At 50.9% G+C, this 13,093-nt stretch overlaps 1 protein-coding gene across 5 annotated transcripts in view; it reads left to right on the forward strand.

Moving 5' to 3' along the window:
- PRDM11 (PR/SET domain 11) overlaps positions 1-13,093 on the forward strand; it is an 81,745-nt gene that overhangs the window by 25,127 nt on the left and 43,525 nt on the right. For 3 of the 5 annotated variants that reach the window (XM_066251341.1, XM_066251344.1, XM_066251345.1), the window contains exons 2-4: positions 9,285-9,409; positions 9,788-9,891; positions 10,434-10,696. In XM_066251341.1, coding sequence (XP_066107438.1) covers positions 9,291-9,409; positions 9,788-9,891; positions 10,434-10,696 — 486 coding nt within the window. In that variant the 5' untranslated portion in view covers positions 9,285-9,290. Of the gene's footprint in view, positions 1-8,255; positions 8,705-9,284; positions 9,410-9,787; positions 9,892-10,433; positions 10,697-13,093 lie in introns of those variants that run through there. The other 2 variants (XM_066251342.1, XM_066251343.1) reach the window with 2 other exon arrangements.

A 13,093-nucleotide genomic window follows, 5' to 3' on the forward strand; every position in this document is an offset into this window, starting at 1 on the left:
CCTTCACTAGCTTCTCCACTTGACTCAGACTTTTACACAGCTTCTCCCAACCTCTTCTTATTAAAGTCTTACCAGTGATGGAGTCAACCTTTTCTCTCTAAAAGGTTCTGCCAGAGGGACCAAAAGCACCTTCGGGACTTGCTCTGAGGCCTGAAGTCCTTTCTGCCACCATTCCCCCAGACAGAGTCAAAGCTGCACAGGTTCAGAGGCCGCCCAGGGGAGTTCTTTGCCTTAGGCCCCAGCTGGTATATATTTTTTGTTTTTATTAATCTGTATGTCCATATACAGGGGTAGTCAACCTTTTCATACCTACCGCCCACTTTTGTATCTCTGTCAGTAGTAAAATTCTCTAACCACCCACCGGTTCCGCAGTGATGGTGACTTATGAAGTAGGGAAGTAACTTTACTTTATAAAATTTATAAAGCAGAGTTACAGCAAGTTAAAGCATATAATAATAATTACTTACCAAGTACTTTATGTCGGATTTTCGCTAAGTTTGGCAGAATAAATCTTTATAAAACAACTTACTATAGTTAAATACTATCTTTTTATTTATACTTTGGCTGCTCCGCTACCGCCCACCATGAAAGCTGGAACGCCCACTAGTCGGCGGTAGGGACCAGGTTAACTACCGCTGATATAGAACAATGCACATAACATAGAACCGCGGCTCATATATGTATTTCACAAACTTAACACGCCCAGGGGAGCATGACCAGCACCCTAGAACCCTCTTTCTGTCCCTTCCTAGTTATTCCCAAGGGTAACCATTAACACTTCTACTTCTGACACCCTCGTTCTGTCTACTTTTGTAACTTTATATAAACTGAAGTGCATAGTGTGTACTCTTTGGGGTCTTGTTTCTCTTCTCAGCATCATGACTCATCCGCACTCTAGCACGTGTGCTACCGAGGCGAGCATACAGTTGTAGGTTGTGCGATCTCATTTCTGCATAGTACTACTCTCTGCCGACCTAGTTTTAAGACATAAAGAAGCTTAATGAATATTGTACAGTACCGTATTAATTAATATTAATCAGCAGGACAAGTGAATGTATATGCCGTATTTCTTCGTTTCTGCTTAGAATGGTAGCAGCTAACCCATGTGTTGACCCTGGTTAACATATAATCTGTGTATGTAGGAAACACTAGGGGAATGAATGAATTAGTACACAATGCACGCAGTGTTTAGCAGAGGAAGTCTCTCAAAATGGAAATCATGAAGAAAACAGAAAACAGAAGTGCTTCATGGTAGAACTACCAGGGCTCTGACTGACCAGTCGCTTGACTGATTCGTTCATTCATCAAATATGCATCCTGTGCCACTTATGTGCCCGGGATTCAGTCTCTATTTTGGGTTCCTCCTTCCTCCTGGCCCATTGGTGTGGTCTCAGCATCTAATGACAAGTGAGTAATGATGGAAGAAACTCAGATAGCTTCTCTAGAGGTTTCTAAACTAAATGAGTATAAAGTTTTTTAAAGAATTTTTACACAACATTTTTTTTACTTATAACAACAACAAAAAAAAGGAAACAGAAACTCTCTCTTTAATACTACCCCTCCCCCAACTAACCACTAGAGATCAGTACCTCAGAATGCATCCTCCCAGACCTCTGCATGCAAATCCTTATGGCTGTGCAGGTACTTTTTCATTATCAAAAAATAGACTTCATTGTTTAGAGCAGTTTTAAGTTCACGGCAAAATTAAGAAGCTAGTAAGGTGAGTTTCCACGTAACCTCTGTCCTCACACAACTCCCCAGCCACATACATCCAACCCCAGAGCGGTCCAGTTTGTACAAGTGATGAACCTGTACTATATGACACATCATAATCACCCAGAGGCCATAGTTTGGTTCATTAAGGTTCAGTCTTGGTGTTATACATTCTACGGCTTTGGAAAAAAATGTATAATCATATGTACCCACCATTAGAGTGTCATACAGAGTATTTTCAGGGCTCTGAAAACCTTCTTCTTTCCTCCTATTCATCCCTCCCAACCCCTAACCCCTGGTATCTTTTTACTGTCTCCATTGTTTTGTCTTTTCCAGAATGTCATATAGTTGGAAACATAGAGTATGTGGCCTTTTTGAGTTATCTTTGTTCACTTAATAATAACTTTTATTTTTATTTTACAGTATGTGGAGCATGTGTTTCCACAGCAATAAATATTCTTCCAAAGCATTGTGAATTGCTGTCTAGTATTTCGTTGTATGCTATATATGAACTCTTCTCTTATTTTTGAGGTTTGCATTGTTTCCTGTTTCTTGCTACTAAAAATAGCATTGTAGAGGAGGACAGCCTTGTGGGTAAATCTTTACACACAACTTAATTAGGTCCTTAGGATAAATTTCTAGATTGGGGATTGCTCCTTCGAAGCTTTTGCTCATTTCAATGTTATGCCAAACTGCCCTCCAGAAGGTTAGACCAGTTTATATTCCAGTGAGTCCGGCATGTAGGGCATTTCCCCACACTCTTGCCAACTCTGAATACATATTTTTAAACTTTGCCAACTTAGTGGAGGAATAATGATATTTATTTGTTTTAATTTATATTTGAATAGTAAAGTTGTGTGGTTTCCCATAAAGCATATTGGCTATTTGTCTTTCTTCTTTTGCAAATTGCTTTTCCATGTTCTTTTTCATTTTTTCTATTGGGACAAGCATCTTTAAAGTATAAAATGTTTCTCTTAGTAAGGGTATTAAAATACTGCTTTGAAGGCCTTTTTTTCATTTTCACCAATGTTCCACCTGACATCTGTTATACTTTTAAAATAATAGATGAACGATAATAAGAATTTTTATGACTTTATATTATATTATATGCCAGGCATTATGCTACGTAAAACAACCCTATGTGATAGGTTCTTATATCAGTCCCATTGGACAGATGGAGAAACCAATTAACCGTGCAGGAGTGGTTAATTAATTTTCTCAGGGTGACACAGCTTGTGCGTTGGCCATGCTGGTATCAGTTGATTAACAAAGCACACAGTGACATAGAGCTTCCCTGAATTCAATAACACTTTTTAATTATCTTTTGTTCATCACAACAGTATCTACATATACTTGCAAACTATCTCGTGTATGAGTTCAAGTCATATAATTTTTTCTCTCCACTCAGCAACTCCCCGTAGTAATTAACCCCATGCCCTGTCCCATTATCCTCACGATTTACTGTTAAGAACCATGTTGAACCTTATACTTTCCAGGCAAGACCTTGCTCTGGGTCACATAAAAAGTCTATGGCGCAGCCAGGGCGGAGACCGGGGGCTGAGGGTACCCAGCCCAGGTCAGTGTGTGACTTGGGCCAGCCCCCTAATCTCCTATTCCTTTGTTACCAGAGGGGACAACAGAGGATGCTGTGGTGGCACCAGAGCAGACCTGGCAGCTTCTCATGTTGCCAGCCTCTAGGGAAACCAAGTGGGTACAGACTCCCAGTCCTCTGGCCACACTGGCTGCTGGGCATTCCAGGACCCTGGCACGCTGCCGAGGGTGAAAACAGAGCTGCAGGCTCCTGAGCCACATTCTGCCCCCTCCTCTTGGTTTGCATCTCATTGCTGGGTTTGCAACATGCCTAATCTCTGCGTGTGCAGACTCAGAGGAGCCGGCCGAGAGGGAGCATTGCCAGCAGCGTGGAGTCCTCCCTGAGGCCTGCCTAGCCCTCCCCCAGGGCCCTCACTGGGCCCGCAGGGCCACAGCAGTCTACAGACAAGGTTGCTGCAGCGTCACCTGCTCAGCCCTCCAGAGCCCGCTGAGATGGTCTCCATGAAAAACACAAGTTTGGATTCTCTCTCATCCCAAATGGAGCTTCGCTTGATGCTGCCACGTGCCGCTTCTCCCTCCCTGCTCCCGCGGCCTTCCTTAGGGACACAGAAAGGAGTTGCAGTGCACATCGGTCATGTGGTCACACACCTGAGGCTTGTTCCTGGTTCTCCAGGCAACTGACTCCTCCAAGAACTGTCTCCAAGAAATGTGCAGACAGACAGTCAATAAGTAGGTGTCAAATGAGTGCTCCGTAACCCATCATGTTTCCCTTTTGCTTTAGCTACTAGGAGGCTCAGACTGACTGGAAAGATAGGTCACTAACCATCTTAAAACAGATCCTTGGTATAATTCGTATCACTCTCCATGAAGTCTCTCACTGTTCAAGTGTCCTGTCGAGTCTGTGTTTGTATTGTAAATCATCACAGATCTTTTATGTGATGAAGGTGGGCTGGAAAGGAAAAATAAGACGTGGAAGGTAGTGGCGTGGCCTGTGGACCTCTCTACTTTGGATATAAATGAACGCTTTCCTTAGAAGGGGATGGTTTTCCCCGGGGCCATTTAAGACTTAGAAAAATGTCTGCATACCTTTTTCCCTCTGTCTCTGAGGCTTCCTTTCCCTTCCCACCTATTTTTTTCTCTCCACTTTTCTCTTTTCTCCTTCTTCTCCCTCTATCTTTTGTTTTCTCGCCATCACCCACTTTTCTCTTTCCCTTCCCTTCTTTGTAGTCTCTTCTCCCTCCATCCCATCTCCTCTCCTCTTCCTGCTCACCTCCTGGTCTCCGGGCGGCCAGTTGAATGTTAATGTTCCTTGCAAACCCAGAGCACTTGGCTCTTTCCAAGGCCTCGCCCCCACGTTTATCTCATTTATTCCTCATGAGGATAACCTGGCAAATATGATCATTTATTTCCATTTTTCCAGGAAGACACTATGGCCTAGAGAGTTTAAGTGATGTGCCCATGGTCACACAGCTTATACTTGACAACTTATTACCACATTCAGGCTCCAGGCCTCATGGTAATCTCATCACTGCTCCTCACTGCCTCTTAATGCCAGCATCACCCACCTCACCTGGCAGAGATCACTGAAAGAGCATCCTAGCAAGAGGATTCAGAACAGTACCTTCCACCCTGTCTCACCTTCTAAGGTCTCTTTTAGAGTTGAAATTTGCAATGGGGCCAGCAAGACACACACACACACACACACACACACACACACACACACACACACATATATAGACACACACACACATACACACATACATATACATACACATACACACATACATATACATACACATATACATATACATATATATATATATATTAGAGGGCGGCAGTAGTGAATTATGGCATGGGTCATTTGGTCATTCATCCCTTTGGCAAATATTTCTTGAGAATATGCTATGTGCTAGGAAAGGCTGAGACCAGGGTAAGTCAAGCAGGGCACTTAGGGTGCAAAATTTAAGAAGGCACCCACACTCGGGTGTGTTCTTGCAAGTGCACCACCCTGAGAATGGGTGCCTCCTTCAAGTAGCACCTTGCTTGCCTTCAGTTAGTTCTGCCCTGGTGCCCAACACTGTTACAGGTGCTAGCAATTCAAGAGTGAGCAAAAGGGCCTGCACCCTGTCCTCGGGGAGTTTGTAATCCATGACAGGAAACATGTTAATCAAATAATCAGGCTAATGAAAGGCCCTTGTTTTTTTTTTTTTTTGTATTTTTCTGAAGTTCAGACTCCTGCATGCACCCCACCGTGATCCACCTGGCATGCCCACCAGGGGGCGATGCTCTGCCCATCTGGGGTATCGCTCTGTTGTGGCTGGATCCATTCTAGCACTTGAGGCAGAGACCTCAGCACCCAGGCCAACTTTACTCCAATGGAGCCTTGGCTGCGGGAGGGGAAGAGAGATAGAGAGAAAGGAGAGTGGGAAGGGTGGAGAAGCAGATGGGCACTTCTCCTGTGTGCCCTGGCTGGGAATTGAACCCAGGAATTCCACATGCTGGGCTGATGCTCTACCGCTGAGCCAACTGGCCAGGGCCCAAAGACCATTGTGAGTGTGGCAAGTGCTACGAGGAAAGGACGCTGGGGCTGGAGAGGGTATTACGGAGGGGGAACAGTAAGCTGAAGGATGGGGTAGGAGTTCCCAGGTGTGTGCAGGTGGAGCACACAGCAAGTTCACAGGCCCCATGGCCGAGTGGAGCATGGCATTCAGGTGTGGCTGGCAGAGGGGGGAAAAAGGGCCAGAGCAGGGGAGCGCAATGCAAAATGGTCCCAAACAGTCTGTTTCTAATAATAGTGCCAGTGTGCAGATGATTGACTTTGAAAAATAACAAATCCAACCCAGTGGAGAGAATTCAATTCCCCTCCTCCCTTAGGATGTCCCTCATGCCCACCATCCTGATCTGCTTTCTTCAGTGGGATCGCACAAACTGTGCCTCACTCCCTTCAAACTCCTCTCGGTCTAATACAGCAATGTTGGTGATAGAATCTAGTATTTGCCACAGTTTCCAGATGAAGAAATTGGAGCACAATGGTTAGGTATAACCTGCTGTCTTAGCTCAGCTGCCGTAACAAAATGCCACAGACCGGGTGGCTTACACTAGATATTGCTCACAGTTCTGGAACCTGGGAAGTCCGAGGGAAAGGCGCTGATTCCATTCCTGGTGAAGCCTCTCTTCTTGGCTTGCAGACTGTTTGTTGCCTCTCAACTGTCCTCACCTGGTAGAGAGAGCAAGTTCTGGTCTCCCTCTCATATTATAAGGGCACCAGCCCTGTTGGATCAGGGCCCCACCCGTATGACTTCACATTTAATCTATTACTTCCTGGCAGACCCTTGCTCCAAATACAGGCACATTGGGAATTAGGGAATCAACATAAGAACGGGGGCATTCATATGTTGTAGCACCTGCCCAGGGGCACATAGCTGATCGGTGGGAGTTGAACACAGGCCTTCGGTGCTGCTCTGAAGCCCAAGTTCCTAACCATTAGACAGAACTGCCTCAGAATGATTGTGTGTGAATGCTGCCACCCAAGTGAGAGGGTTCCTCAGGGCAGGCGTGTTCAGTGATCCCTTCCAAATCCACTGGCTCTCGTCCCCACCTCGCAGCTATGTTACTGGACTTCAACCGGTCCGGGGTTCAGGTCACCCGCTGCCGCAAAAGCAGAGACTGGGTCTGATACGGAAACAGGCGTCTGTAATCAAGATTGCTCAGCAACTTGAGAAGACAGGGGGCATATCTTAGTCCAAAGCCTGCCTTACAATCTCAGTTGCGAGGGCTGATTATATACTTTTTCAGGTGAGGTTAGTACAGTTGGGGGCATGCACTTAGTCCTAAAGCAGGATAGTTGGTTTCCAGCATTGTAAGAATCATCAAGCAGGATGGCTCGTTCCTGGGATCATAATTTCTTCTCCATGGCATTCTGATCTAATCGTGGGCTTTGTTACCTCTTGGGGTCAGTCATCTCCTCAGGGGTATGGGAGCATCCAGCTTCAGTAGTTCTGCGTTCCTGGGTGGGGGTGCTAAAGACAATCTAGGAAGTAAGTTACTTATGGTGCACTAGCAGTCATATATCAATATATATATATAGTATTTATTGATACCCTATCAGCTGGGCATATGGGTTGAGGCCTGAGCCCAGCCCAGGGTGATGGGGGTGATCCGTCTGTAGGACTGGGCGGAGGGCAGGGCACAGAGGAAGACCGGACCTGAAAGCTCACGCTTGAGTTTGGGGCTTCTGTTTCCAATTTACTCAGCGAGGGCCCCAGGCTCTAATCCAGAATTCACGAGGAATGGACTTCTTGTCCTTGGACAAATCCCTTGACACCTTCGGGCCCCAGGTTCTTGGCTGGGTGACCCCCAACCCCTGCCCTTTCACGGGTGGTTGGGGTCCATCCATGGGCTATGAGGTCGGCCAAGCACCAAACGTGGAGCCGCTGGCGGGAGGCAGGAGAGCTGCAGGCGCCCGGCCCCCACCCTAGGCCGCGCAGGTGGGAAGGTGGCGGGCGGGCGGTGCGCGGCCGGCGAGTTGGGTGGCAGTGGCAGCTCCGGTGACGTAGCAGGCTGCTCTGCAGGCAGAGCGGGTAGGCGGTGGAGGCCGGGAGGGCGCGCGGTGGGCTGCTGGCGCGTTTCGCAGACCTGCTCCACCACCCGCCGGGCCACGGGGCCCAGCCTCCCCCGCGCTATCACCCGCACCAGACGCCCGCCCGGCGCCCCGGCCCGCGCGGGGGCCGAGCCCGCGGGAGGGGCTGGAATTCCTCCCAGGGGCCCCCTCCCGCCGGCCTCCGGGCGCTCGCTTCCTCCCGCTCCCCGCGCGCCCCCCTCGCGGCCGCCAGCCAACTGCATGCCCCCGGGGCCGGCAAGAAGCCACATGCCCCCGCAAGGAATGCCGGGCCTCGCGGGCGGGGGGCGGGTGCTGGGCAGGGCCGGGCCGGGCCGGGCCGGGAGCGCCCCGCCGGGAAGGTTGGTGAGAGGGACAGAGCCAGCCCGCGCCCTCCCCGGCCCCCGCGCTGCCCCTGCGCCCGGCCCGTGCGCCGCCCCGGCCGGACCGCGGCATCTCACACTTTCCCCGCCCTACACGCGGACGGGACGCCCCGCGGGCGCCGGGGCTGGAGCGGGGCAGCCCCCGCTCCCCTCCGCGCGCCCCCTGTCCCCGCCGGCTCGGAGGAGGGGGCAGGCCGTCCTGTTTCCCCACACCCCTCCCTGCCGCCGCCGGCTTTGGGGCCCCGGTGGGGAGCAGGGGGCTGATTAGCCGAGGAGCAGGGGTGTGGCCAGCGGGGCCCGGGGTAGTGAGTCACACACGCTGCTCGCCCAGTCCCGGGGCCAGCGCGGTCCAGCCCGAGCTGCGCGCTGCCCTGGCCTGAAGAGTGTGCCCGGGCTTGGCATGCGGACCCTGGGGCGCCGAGGGAGGGGCTGAAGCCCGGCGCGGTGGTGGAGGAGGGCGGTAAGCGGCGACTGGGGAGATTCCCCTGGAGAGAGCGGGGTGGGGCTTGGAGTCAGGACCAGCCCACACCAGGACCCCCAGGCCCCGCCTGTACCTGCTCCGAGCTGGCGAAGCGGGCCTGGCGGCATTCCCTGGCAGCCCCTGGGCTAGGGGCTTCGCAAGGAGGCGCTGAGGGCCCATTTCATCAGCCCGCTCCCCTTAGCCCCAGATGGACTTGAGTGGATCCCTCCCCTGCTCCACACCGCAGACTTTTGTGCGGAGGCTCCTGCCGGTTCCTCGTACCCTTTGCCCTTTGGTTTTGGGGTCCAGGCTGTCTCCTGGCCTGAGCTGCCCCTGGTCCCTGACCCCATGGGGCTGGTGGCTCCAGTCATCCCCAGGACCAGCCCGGGATAGAAATGGCATTTCCTCTTGGCCAGGCTACAGCTGTTTTTGTTGTCTGTGTTCTCAAGTGCTTCCTCTGGGGATGGCAGGGAGGGTAACCAGACTCCACGGGACCCCCGATTGCCCTCTCCGCCACTCACCCTTCTTCCCCTGTCTCTTTGATCCTTTTCCTGTGCTGGTCCCGCCTTCCCGTCCCCAGAACAGAATGACTGAGAACATGAAGGAGTGCTTGGCGCAGACCAAGGCAGCCGTGGGGGACATGGTGACGGTGGTGAAGACAGAGGTCTGCTCACCTCTCCGCGACCAGGAGTATGGCCAGCCCTGGTGAGGCCCCCGTCTGGGGACAGGAGAGGTAGAAGGGGAAGCCGCTGGGCTGGGTTGGTAAGGTTGCTGGGAGGCCCTGCGGACAGTTCCCATTCCCTGCCCACCCTCCTCATGCTGCTCCAGGCAGCTCTTGGGACTAGAGGTGAGCACAGGCTTTAAAAAAAAGAACACCCAAGCAGTGGCCTAAGAAGGCCTGGGCCCAGGTCTCAGGACTCCTCCCTTTCCACTACCCCTGCGCTCACCAGGCAGGCTGGCTGGGGCTTCTCCACCTGTCTCGCACCTGTGGCCTGTCGGTCAGGTTCTTAGCTTCTCTGCCTACCAGCTTCTCCCTCTCTGATGGCCTTCTTTGCTTTCTTTAATGGTCCCTGTCCTGGCCAGCTCTAGGAGACCAGACCCCTCAGCCATGGAAGTGGAGCCCAAGAAACTGAAGGGGAAGCGTGACCTCATCATGCCCAAAAGTTTCCAGCAAGTGGACTTCTGGTGTAAGTGGAGCTTGGAGCTATTTCCTAGGCTGTTCCTCCCTTCACCCCCAACTCCGGACCTCATCTCGCTCAGGGAACTTGCAGGGATAACACTGATAGGCCCTCATCTATTTAATGTACCAGATACAGGTCCATGTCCAATTGATTCTCCCCATTAGCCATTGAGGTGGCTATTGTTGGTCCCATTTTCCAGGTGAGGAGACTAAGGCTTGGTGAGGGTTAAGAACTCTGCCTCAGATCCCACAAACCCACAGATGCATAGTTGCAATTCACACCCAGGCCCAACTGACTCCAGAGCATGCTCTTTCTCCTACTTTTTCAAACTTGAAACAAAGGGATCTGCTGGCTTCCTTAGTGTTGGCAGGCATGTCCTCGAGCCCACAGTGAGGGTAAGAACAGGGCTGCAGTTCCGGAGCGCCATTCTGTGCTTCTACTGCTAGATGCTGTCCTCGGGGTGGGCTTCCTATCAAGCTCCTTAGCCTCCTCTATAGGGGTCTTACCTCCCCCCAACAACTGAGTTTCTCCTCTTTTTATCCCTCCAGTCTGCGAGTCCTGCCAGGAGTACTTTGTGGATGAATGCCCCAACCATGGTCCCCCGGTGTTTGTGTCTGACACGCCAGTGCCCGTGGGCATCCCAGACCGGGCCGCCCTCACCATCCCACAGGGCATGGAGGTGGTCAAGGATGCCAATGGGGAGAATGACGTACGATGCATAAATGACGTTATCCCCAAAGGCCACATCTTTGGCCCCTATGAGGGGCAGATCTCCACCCAGGACAAATCAGCTGGCTTCTTCTCCTGGCTGGTGAGTGGCCCCTGGGCAGTGCCCTGTGACAGGGTTCTGACCAATATAAAAGGAAACCAGCAGGGGGAGCCATTCTGCTGGCCTAGTCTGGCTCAAGAGCTTTTCTGCCATCATTCCAGGACTGGTTGATGATGAATCTTGCTGTCCCTTTGCCCTAACTAAGTGGCTGCAGCCCTTGGCGGCTGAGGGCCATGCTGAGGAGCTCATCTGGCAGTAGTCAGGAGAATTTGTGGTGGGGTGATTTCCCCGTGAACACTCCTTGTGTGTGTCTGGTGGGCCATTCAGTGGCATTTATGAAGGCTTTGCTCATGGCCTCCTCTGGAGCTGGTGACTTGGAGCCGGGGGTCTGTGGGCATGCAAAGCATGACAATCATCTAAGAAAGCAGTAATGTCAGGGGCAGGGCTAGGTGCTGGAGGTAAAGCCTTCAATAAGACAGGTATGGTTCATGCCTTTAGGGAGTGGACAGTCTGGTGGGGACAGGCAGGCATTGAACAAGTACGTGCACCTGTGATAATTGCTACTAAAGGGGGAATACAGAACATGCTGGGAACAGCGGAAGACGGCAGTGTTCACAATGTTAGGGAATTTGGGGCATGGAGCCCAAGTTCTTAATGTCATCCAGCTTTACTATTTACTATCTAATGTGGCCTTGGACGCATCATTTAACTTCTCTGCACCTGTTTTATAATAGGATAATCATAGCTGATGGTGAAGATTAAATGAGTCAATACTGTAAAGTTCTTAGAGTCGTGCTTGTGCCGTAGTAAGTACGCAGAGAGCATTAGCTATTATTATTGTTGGCCTGCATGTGGGGTTTGGGCAAGATTTCCTTTAGTTAGCCTGAGACTTGAAGAGTGAGTGGCAGTTGTAGAAGGAAGAAGGAAAAATGCTCTGTGCAGACAGAGGAGCTGAGAGAGAGGAATACCGAGAAGTCCCGTGTGGTGACAGCACTGAGCCTGAGAGCAGAGTGGCAGGAGGCAGGAGGGAGGAGGCAGGGGCCCGATCATGCTGTGTCTCATAAGCCAGGGTCAGCGCACTGTTCCTCCTGGGAGCCAGGGGCAGCCACGGAAGCGTTTCAAGCAAGGTGTGACTTGGAGAATTTGGATTCTAAATGGGAGGCTGGGGTAGGGGTTCAGGTAAGGAAAACTGGTGGTTTAAATGTAGGTGCTGCCCCCTGCTCTTCCCCCCCTTCTCTCTCTCTGTCTCTCCCTCTCCTCTCTAAAATGAATAAATAAAAAAAAATTAGAGATGGGGGATGGGGGATAGTAGAGAAAGGCTAGGGGGTAGGCAGATCATTCACGATGCATGAAATAAACACTTCTGGATGGTCTCCTTTGCGCCAGGTGCTTGGCTGGCCCTGGGGTACAATGGTGGGCCTGACTAGATGTCATTTCTGCCCTCATAGAGTTTATTGAGGGGAAGAGGGGATGAAACAAAGAATAAGATAAATAAATAGAAAATTATGACTCTGAAAGGTAAAGGAGAGAATGGCTAGCAGAAAAGTGAACAACCAAGAAAACCATTGTGGCCAGAGGTCAGTGAAGGCTTCCTGATAGTTGAGCTGTGACTGAAGAAAGGGAACACCCACCAGGTGGAGATTGGTGAGGGGCATCCATTTGGATGAAATAGCATGTGCAAAGGCCATGTGGCAGGAGAGAGCACGGCATGTCTGAGCATCAGGAAGAAGGTCAGTGTGCCTGGAGTGCAACCGACACAAGAGCCTGGAGGAAGTGATGGAGTCTTGGTCATATAGGGCCCAGTAGCCCAAATTAGAACTTTTGTTCTTTAGTTTAAGGACAATGGGAAATTTTACTTACATTTTGAAAGGGTGACTATCCACGGAATGGAGAACTGACGGCGGGTGGGGGCATGGGTAAGAGTGAATGCCTACCTCTAGTTAGAGGGCTGTGGTCATTCTCTAAGTTGATGATGGTACAGGCTGGGGCTAGGGTGGGAGCCCTAGGGAGACACGTGAAGTTGTTTGTGAACTGTTTCCGAGATGGAAGAGACTTGACTTGGGAATAGACTAGTCGGTCTCAGGAAGGGAGAGAGGAGTGTCATGAACAACCCCTGCAATGCCCCTCTCCCCACAGGTCAGGAATGGTGCCTTTTCTGAGAAATGGCACTTGCCAGAAGGGGGACTGGGTTAAGGGAAAGATCCCGGTTTGGGTTTTGGACTTGCTGAGTTGGAGTGACATCAAGCTATCCAAGTGGTGAAGTGAACTAGGCAGTTAGATATGTCGGTTTGGAGCTTGGAAGGGAGGTTTGGAGATGTCACTGCTTAAGTCACCTGTGCAGAGGTGGTCAGATAGGCCAGGAGTGTGGAGGGCAACCCGCCCAGCCCCAGGCAAGCAAGAGTTGTTGAAGAGTTAGCGGTTCAGAGATGAGCTTGATCC

This window comes from Saccopteryx bilineata, chromosome 1 (assembly GCF_036850765.1).
Source record: "Saccopteryx bilineata isolate mSacBil1 chromosome 1, mSacBil1_pri_phased_curated, whole genome shotgun sequence".
In the NCBI taxonomy this organism is placed as follows: domain Eukaryota; kingdom Metazoa; phylum Chordata; class Mammalia; order Chiroptera; family Emballonuridae; genus Saccopteryx; species Saccopteryx bilineata.